This window comes from Myxocyprinus asiaticus, chromosome 28 (assembly GCF_019703515.2).
Source record: "Myxocyprinus asiaticus isolate MX2 ecotype Aquarium Trade chromosome 28, UBuf_Myxa_2, whole genome shotgun sequence".
NCBI lineage: Eukaryota > Metazoa > Chordata > Actinopteri > Cypriniformes > Catostomidae > Myxocyprinus > Myxocyprinus asiaticus.
Genome location: NC_059371.1, coordinates 35995496 through 36004430, shown reverse-complemented (window position 1 = coordinate 36004430; position 8935 = coordinate 35995496). Strand labels below are relative to the sequence as shown.

General features: G+C 38.8%; 1 protein-coding gene across 1 annotated transcript; it reads right to left on the bottom strand.

Annotated features, from left to right (window-relative positions):
• Positions 1-72: 72 nt before the first annotated feature.
• On the bottom strand, positions 73-6045 carry LOC127418804 (OTU domain-containing protein 3-like). Its single transcript, XM_051659637.1, has 8 exons — positions 5911-6045; positions 3954-4217; positions 3728-3876; positions 3409-3521; positions 2147-2269; positions 1227-1341; positions 955-1148; positions 73-754 (listed from the first exon to the last, which is right to left on the bottom strand). Exons 2-8 carry the CDS (start codon positions 4154-4156, stop codon positions 590-592), a joined length of 1062 nt encoding a protein of 353 aa, XP_051515597.1. The 5' UTR covers positions 4157-4217; positions 5911-6045; the 3' UTR covers positions 73-589.
• Between the last annotated feature and the right edge of the window lie 2890 nt (positions 6046-8935).

Below are 8935 nucleotides of genomic sequence, written 5' to 3'. Positions count from 1 at the left end.
CTGGATGTGTTCATGATAGGTTTTGTGAGATTCACCCTTTTAGTAAACAAACTAATTAATAGCAGACAACAATTTAAATCCCATTTGAAAAGATTCTCCCATTTATTTGTAGAACTTCACCACAGTATGAGGATGCTTAATTTTCTTATATATATATAAAAAAAAAAAAAAAAAGATTACCTCAAACCAAGATAAATCAAATGCTCTTTTACATGAGGAGCGTTTAGAAACCGAAAATATGGACAGAACCAAAGTCCTATATGACTAAGGTTTAACCATACGTCCATCATTAATCTTAATTAATCTCTTGCTTCTCTCAATATTTTTGGCTCCCCTTCCAAAAGTTCTTCAGCTGAGTTCTAATGGATTAACTGAAAATAGTTTCGGTTAATGTTTGACTTACAAGAATGTTCCTTACAAAAATGCAACCGCCAGCAATCTCAAGGAGAGTGTACAGCTCGACAATTCTTGACATGTCACCTTCATGCTAAAGAAACACGCTCAAATCATTCAACACAGTTCGCTGTACATTAAACTACAAGAAAGTTCCTCATTCATTTTAACAGTTCTCAGAGTCAGTTATGCCCATCTAGATACTCAGGGTGTTAAGCGCTGGCACAAGAGTCACAGGTTCTGCTACGTTCTGATTCTGGTCATGTGACCCTCTCCCCTGCAAAACCTTCTGTCTGTGTCTCTCCTCCTGACGTTTCTTCTTTTCCAAGCGCTGTTGCTCTTTTCTTTGTTTGTTAGAGAGCTGAAAAACAAAGGAAACCATTATAATTGTCATTTTCAACAACTTTGGGAGGTTTTCAAACTTTCACCTTAAATTTCTTAAAGGGATAGTTCTCCACCATTATTACTCAAACCATTATCACTGTCATTCTTTCCATTTGATATTTTCACAGATTACACTTTTTTTTTTTTGGTCATTCAAAACAATGTAGCATCAGTTACCTTGGGTTTGTGTGAGCTGCTGCTATCTGCTGGCGATACATTGTCACTACATTCAGCTTGCATGCCCTGACAAAGAGGGTGTGTCCCTGATGCAGAGTCTCTCTGTGCTGATTGGTAATTCAGATCAGACTCCAGCCAGTCACTTTGGCACTTCTGTGATGTGGCACTTGATTGACACAGATTCTCTGATTGGCCTGTGTGCACAACACAAAGCTGTGAGTAAAGAAAAAGTTAAAGAAAAAGAAAGCAGAACGATTTAGAAATGTACTGACTGTCAGCGCAGAGCAAACTCAAGATCAGCTCTTCATCTTCAGAGACAGATCTGGCGGGGGAGGCATCTCTCTGCTTCTTCTGACCGTCTCCAAAGTGTCTGGAATTATTCAAATTCTACCACAACAAGAAAGGATGGGAAATTTACACGCAAAGAGGTTAGCCATTCAAAGCGTAACTCAATTACATATAGACGTGTTGAAGGTACAGTTGCAAAAAAAGTTGAATTGTAAAAAAATAAATAAATCATTAAATCTATATCTTTAGAAGCGATATAATAGGTGTGGACTAGAAACTGATCAAAATTTAAGTCCTTTTTTTACTCTAAATCTCCACTTTAACTTTCACTTTCAGGTGTGAAAGTGGAGATTTAAATTAAAAAAAGAACTTAAATTTTGATCTGTTTCTTACCCAAACCTATTATATCGCTTCTGAAGACATGGATTTAAACGCTGGAGTCATATGGATTACTTTTATGTTTCCTTTATGTGATTTTTGGAGCTACAAAGGTCTGATCACCATTCATTGCATTGTATGGACCAACAGAGCTGAGATATTATTCTAAAAATCTTCATTTGTGTTCTGCAGAAGAAAGTCATACACATCTGGGATGGCATGAGGGTGAGTAAATGTGAATTTTCATTTTTGGGTGAACTATCCCTTTAAAGCAAAACAAAAAATGCTACAAAAGTGTAAGGCCCCTTTAAGTAGACACTCTATTTTAATGTATAAGCAACTGGAGAAAATACATTTTGACAGACAATAAGCATTTTTGAAACTGAAATGCTTTTTTAAATATTAATATCTAATATCTAAATATTTAATATATTAAATATACAAACATTGTGTAATATTTAGACCAATGAGTTTTCTCTGTGGGCGGGGCTGACCTGTCTTGATTCTTATGTTTTAGTCTACAGACCTCTATACATAGATGTGCTGGGCTCTCAGAGTTATCTCCAATTTTTCGGACGCTGTCATAGTGGTCTCCATAGCGATAAGCAATGTGAAGCTCACGGCATGATGGCTTCTCTGTACCATTTATCTGAAAGTAAAAAGGAAACAAATACAATTGAAGGTACAAATCACCAAAAATGATAATCCTCTCATCATTTACTCACCCTTGTGCCATCTCAAACTGGTATGACTTTTTTTCTTCTGCAGATCACAAATGAAGTTTTTTTGAAGGATGTGTGATGTGGTTTTGTCTTTGGGGTCAAAAACTTTCAAGCTTTGAAAACCACATAAAGGCAGCAAAAAAGTAATCCATACAGCTCAAATGGTATAATCCATGTCTTCTGAAGAGGTACGATCTCTTTGGGTGAGAAACAGAGCAAAATTTAAGTCCTTATTCTCTATAAATCTTAACACCCACAGAATGATAGTGTCCCGTGACTTGAGTGAAGCTTGAAAGTTTTGGACCCCATTGACTTACATCGTATTGACAAAAACACCTCATACATCCTTTAAAATTATATTCATCTGTGTTCCGCATAAGAAAGTTAGTCATTGTTTTTGATGGCATAAGGGTGGGTAAATGAGGAGAGAATTGCCTTTAAAGAGATAGTTCACCCAAAAAATAAAATTCTCATTTACTGGTACTCACCCTCATGCCATCTCAGATGTGTATGACTTTCTGTCTTCAGCAGAACACAAACAAAGATTTTTAGAAGAATATCTCAGCTCTGTAGGTCCATACAATGCAAGTGAATGGTGATCAGACTTTTGTAGCTCCAAAAATCACATAAAGGAAACATAGAAGTAATCCATATGACTCCAGCGGTTAAATCCATATCTTCTGAAGCGATTTAAGTCCTTTTTTCCCTCTAAATCTCCACTTTAACTTTCACTTTCAGATGTAAAAGTGAAAGTGGAGATTTGGAGTAAAAAAAGGACTTACATTTTGATCTGTTTCTCACCTACACCTATTATGTTGCTTCTGAAGATATGGATTTAACAACTTTTTTTCATTGAATGGACCTACAGAGCTGAGATATTCTTCTACAAATCTTCATTTGTGTTCTGCTGAAAACAGAAAGTCATACACATCTGGGATGGCATGAGGGTGAGTAAATGATGAGAGAATTTTCCTTTTTGGGTGAACTATCCCTTTAATAAAAACATGCAAATGCTTTAGAAATACAGTAATCAAATAAATAAATAAATAAATAAATTATCCATCACCTCCCACAATGGAGCATTCAGCTGATGAATAACCACTTTCACTTGTTGGCTGCGAGCAAAGGCCACTATGGCATCGTTGCCGGCAAACGTGCCCGGCTGGGAGAGGTTTGACACTGCGAAAGATAAATGAAAACAATATAGATTACTGTAATGGTATAGCAGCTGATGCAAGAGCTTATCTGTTTGACAGATAGGAATGTGTAAGTTCAGTCAGAGTGCACTGCAGCAAAAAATTGCTCAACTTTGGTTGCATGACAAGCATCACCTTTGCAGATGCTTTTAGTAGCTCAACTTTGAAGGAAGCTGACAAAAGACTTACAATGTTGAGCGAATGGCACATCATCTTCAACGAACGGCTCAAAGTCCTGCCTGTGCGTTGTCATGTACAGCACCGTCTCCTGTCGCAGATGCAGGTGACCTCGTGAATGGCCTTCCAGCTGATCTCCAAGAGCTCGGAACAAACAGTTACTGCAGGAGAACACATGAACAACTCATAGAATGCAGACTGTATAGGACTGTCATTACCCTCCTATCTCCAGACATACCCGTCTCCAGGCACCTCTCTCAGTTTGAGACCCAGAGCTTGAAGCTGATTGGAGAAGCTGACAAACTCCTCCCCTTCATCTCCTGGAGGTCTGTTCTTCTTGTCTTTCGCCAGAGCTCTGCGGGCCGCCCTCTCATCTCTCTTCCTCTCTAATTCACACTTCCGGTTTCCTCTTATGGGCTTCCCCGACTGTTTCCTTGACATGGTTGCGATGTTGTTTTACACTGATGAGGTCATAAATCTTTCACACAAGCACAACTGCAACCTACAAAAACACAACACCATAACAGCATAAAGTCAGTAATGATAAGATACAATATTGCACAACAAAAGTAAAAAGTGACAGTTCATGATGCAAGCAAAAGATTCAATTAAATCTCCTGAAATCCACCTGTCGTCATTCCTTACAAAAAGTAGCCATAGTTTTGTCATACCAAACTGGGCAGATGACATCCTGCCCTTTCAAACAACCATTCTCTTTTAAACAGCTCTTTTAAAATGACCTCAAATAGTGTTTATAAACGTAATTGTTTTTTTTTACAAAAAAATAAACGGTGATTAGAAATGGTGACAAGTCACAGCACATAAAATATACACTTTTCCTTTTAAATTCACATAAAAATTTAAGGAGTAGTTCACCCAAAAATTAAAATTCTCTAATTATTTACTCACCCTCATGCCATCCCAGATGTGACTTTCTGTCTTCTACAGAAAACAAAGATTTTTTTTTGAAGAATATCTCAGCTCTGTAGGTTCATGCAGTGCAAGTGAATGGTGGCCAGAACTTTGAAGCTCCAAAAAGCACATTAAGGCAGCATAAAAGTAATCCATAAAATTCCAGTAGTTTAATCCATGTCTTCTGAAGCGACCCAATTGGTTGAAGTGATCCTTTTTCATTGTACATCTTGGCATTGCAGCCTCTAGGCACGATCATGATTTCAAGCTCTATTAAACGTCCTAGTGCTTGACACATGTGCAGAGTGCTAGATGGCGCTAGAAAGTGTAATTGAGCTTGAAATCATGATTGCTAAGAGACTGCTGATGACAAGATTTATAGTATATAAAAAAAGTAATATTGTGGTCTGTTCTCACCCAAAATCGATTGGATCACTTCAGAAAGCTGCGTTCACACAATCAGCGACACGCAGTGACAAAACGACCTCATCTCATTTTTTCCCAATAAGAGCTGGCGACTTCCGGTGACACGAGCTACCGTTGGCGACCGGATGTGGGCGTGTCCAGCGACGCGACAAAGCTGAGAAATGTTTAACTTTATGCAAATGAAGAGCGACTTTCGGGAGCGACAGCCAATACGAGAGAAGATTGTAGAGCTCACGTGATCCTTCTCTCTCTTAGCTCCTGCAGTGACGGAAAGATGGAGGAAAGGCTAATCCTTGCTGTTAGCAATTTACCAGTGTTATATATGTCATGTCTCTGCCAACGTCCAGGGACATATTTAAGAAAAATGATGCGTGGAAAGGTGTATCTGTGATCGCGGGGATTCCAAGTAGGTTTAAATCATCAAATAGCCTGTAAAATTAACTATTACATCATTTGTTCTAAAAATGTGTTACATGTTGACAGCAAACAAAACCATATAAATGATCAGATATAGTGAATAAACGTACCATATTAATAACCTTACTATTATTTTAATAATAATATTAATATTTGATATATAAATCTAAATGTCCTTCAAAATGTGTAAGAAACTTTCAAAACATTTCAGGAATTGTTTGTTGTCCGTCTAGGCCGAGTCACTAAAAGTTAATAAACTACAGCAATAAATCCATCTGATTTATGAATTAGAGACAATTTAAGGATAGAAAAGTAGTAAAATAATAGTCATGTGTATGTGACGCGTAACTCATGAACACCGTCTAGTTTGGAAGAGTTCCTACAACTAAATGAAGACATTTATTCAAGAGACACGACAGTAAATGATTGTCTGTACTCACATTATCAGTTGACAGAGATAAACAGGATCACTGCATGAAGAATCTGAACACAAGTTCACAGAATCTCACTGTGTATGAGCTGTCAACGTGTTGTTTACATCCTGAAGAGTGCGCGGCGCGCTCACTTCCGTGTCCGGTTGTGCTTTCAAAATAAAAGTTCGCGCGTCGAATTATTACAGGTATTATAAATAAATAGAAATGTTATATTATTGAGTTGTTTTGAACATTTGGTGAAGTGTTTCTTATTCCTATCCCCTAGAGTCATGAACTGCATATTTATATGTTTCACTAATCTGTTTGTAAAGCTATTTTAACAAAACATTTTATATGAAAAGAACTCCACATACAGTTATTATGATATACCCTGTGCAGGTAGTGCATCTACTAATGTAAGTAGATCTTAAAGGTGCTGTAAGCGATTTTAGCATTCTGAAGCTTTCAAGTGACTGAGCCGTTGAATTAGCCACGCCCCCTTGTTCCAAACCCCGCCCTCCAAAGATAATTTTGAGACCAAAACCGAGCAAAAGAGCTGCATTGTTTGTTCCTGTGGCTGTCAAATTCAACAGTGGCTCAATAGCACCCTCAACTGACAAACATTATGAATCATAGCTTCAATGACCCGATGAGACTTGTGTCCCTGCAGAACGAAAATAGGCGTTTTCCAATCAGTGGGCGTTTTCAAACCGGGATGGGCATTTGTCAACCACTTTACACGATTTGCCTACTTCATTGAGATTCCCTAGTTTCACCGGATAGTTCAGAAATGCCCATCCTGGTTTGGAAATGCCCACTGATTACTACATTGAGATTCCCTAGTTTCATTGGGTAGTTGAAAAATGCCCATCCCGATTTGAAAACACCCACAGCTTGAGAAATGCCCATTATTGTTCCGCAGAGACCTATACTTCGATCCGCTTCAAATACAACACTATGAAAACAAGCAAAATGACTGACAGGTGAAAAGCATCAGTGTCTGCGGTCCGCTGTTTACAAAGTCTACATCTGTCACAGAGACCGGTGAGATATCTCAAGACACTTATTTGATTAACATCTTTAAGGGAGTAGGACAATTTTTTTGCATACTTCTCCATGAAACAAATCACTTACAGCACCTTTAACGGGATAGTTCACCCAAAAATGAAAATTCTGTTGTCTATTACTCACCCTCATGTTGTTCCAGACATTCAAAGACGTAACAGCTGTTCCGGGCAGGCGCAAGACTGCAAAGGCACTCGGGAAACAGTAATGCGAGGGGCTTTTTCACAAAACATTGCGGTGTGATCGAAATCACCTGTGGACCACAGTCCGGGGGCTTGGGTAGCTCAGTGGTAAAGATGCTGGCTACCACCCCTGGAGTTCGCTAGTTCGAATCCCAGGGCTTCACTGAGTGACTCCAGCCAGGACTCCTAAGCAACCAAATTGGCCCGGTTGCTAGGGAGGGTAGAGTCACACAGGGTAACCTCCTTGTGATCGCTATAATGTGGTTCGCTCTCGGTGGGCCGCGTGGTGAGTTGATGGCGTCCACATGCGCTATATCTCCGCGGTGACGCTCTCAACAAGCCACGTGATAAGATGTGCGGGTTGACGTTCTCAGACGCGGAGGCAGCTGAGATTTGTCCTCTGCCACCTGGATTGATGTGAGTCACTATGCCACCACGAGGACTTTGAGCGCATTGGGAATTGGGCATTCCAAATTGGGAGAAAAATGGGAGAACCCCCCCCCCCCCCAAAAAAAAAAAAGAATGGACCATAACCATACCGAAGCGAGCATGTTTGTTGTTGGCCGGCCACTGTCGCGCTTCAAACATAAAGCAGCTGTGTATGAGGGGAGGCTGTTGTGTTTGGAAGGTGCGCATTTTCCATCACGTCTTCTCAAACTTTACACAGACAATGTTATTTAGCGATTTTATCACACTAGAGTTATATTAACACATATTATGCTTAAGTATTGTGGCTATATTTTTTAATAACAGTGTGTATTTTATGTTTTGTGAATTGGACCCATTTACTTTCGTTGTATGTGCCTTACTACATGTGATTTTTTTCTGTAGAAAAAGAGGAATAAGTTGAAAATATTATCTGTGGTAATCAACATTATGCTACAAATGCTGTCAGTAGAGTTGAAATTGTTTTAAACCCAAAACACTCCTCGTAAGAATAAATGTCTATGAATTAATGTAAAGTTAAAAGCAGTGTTGGTTTTGAGAGTAATATCTGCTCTGAGTGCTGTTCTCAATTCATTCTCAAAAGTTTGAAACAAATATATCCAAGACTTTTTGCAGATTTGCAAACTGTTCTATTGTCTTCACACTTCACACTCTTGTCCCATGACTTATATACAGCAAAGATCCCCAAAACTCTTTTATTTTTCATCTCTACTCATAAAGTGCTGTTCAGCCGTCTCTGTTGTGAGAGTGTTTTGGAAGTAACTCTTGAGCCATTCCCGTCCTTCCTCTTCCCACCCTCCCACATTTTTACGTATTTTCACACCCATTTGATGAGCCTTTTTTCAGTCTGAGGTGTAAACAATTGGTGATGAAATAGAGGGGTTTCATTACATTTTAAAGGAGAATGAAGAAGATTGGATTATTATATTAATGTCCCTCTAAAGAAATTGAATCATGTTTATGTGATAATCATGGCAACAAAAGAATGAATAGGAAATTTTGAACAATGCTGGATGTTACTTCAACAACCCAGTTATCATATGACACAATCACATTTTGAGCAAATCTGGATTTATTTAATGGCAATCAGAGATAGCACACTCTTCACATGACTTTTATACATCCTTTATAAATAGTTGTCATTTTATAGAAAATCATTACACCATCTAAACACACATACGTAACAGTCAAACTATCAAGTCAATTCCCTCTTTCTGCTGCTCTGCAGCTCTCGGTACAGTAACAGAGTCCGTACGGTTCCTCTTGGCGTGTTCCACAACTTAGTGCTAAAAGCAGAACATCTTAAAGGCTGAACTCTCTTGATATGGGCGTACGACAGCAGCAGGGCTGGAGCCTTA

Bases quoted from the DNA above. Each gene is read 5' to 3' on its own strand.
- LOC127418804 (XM_051659637.1), bottom strand. From the start codon at position 4,156: ATGTCAAGGAAACAGTCGGGGAAGCCCATAAGAGGAAACCGGAAGTGT. The intron at 1,149-1,226 runs GTCAGTACATTT...TTGTGCACACAG, and splicing joins GAGTTTGCTCTGCGCTGACA to GCCAATCAGAGAATCTGTGT. The intron at 755-954 runs GTAACTGATGCT...TTTGTTTTTCAG, and splicing joins GCAGCTCACACAAACCCAAG to CTCTCTAACAAACAAAGAAA.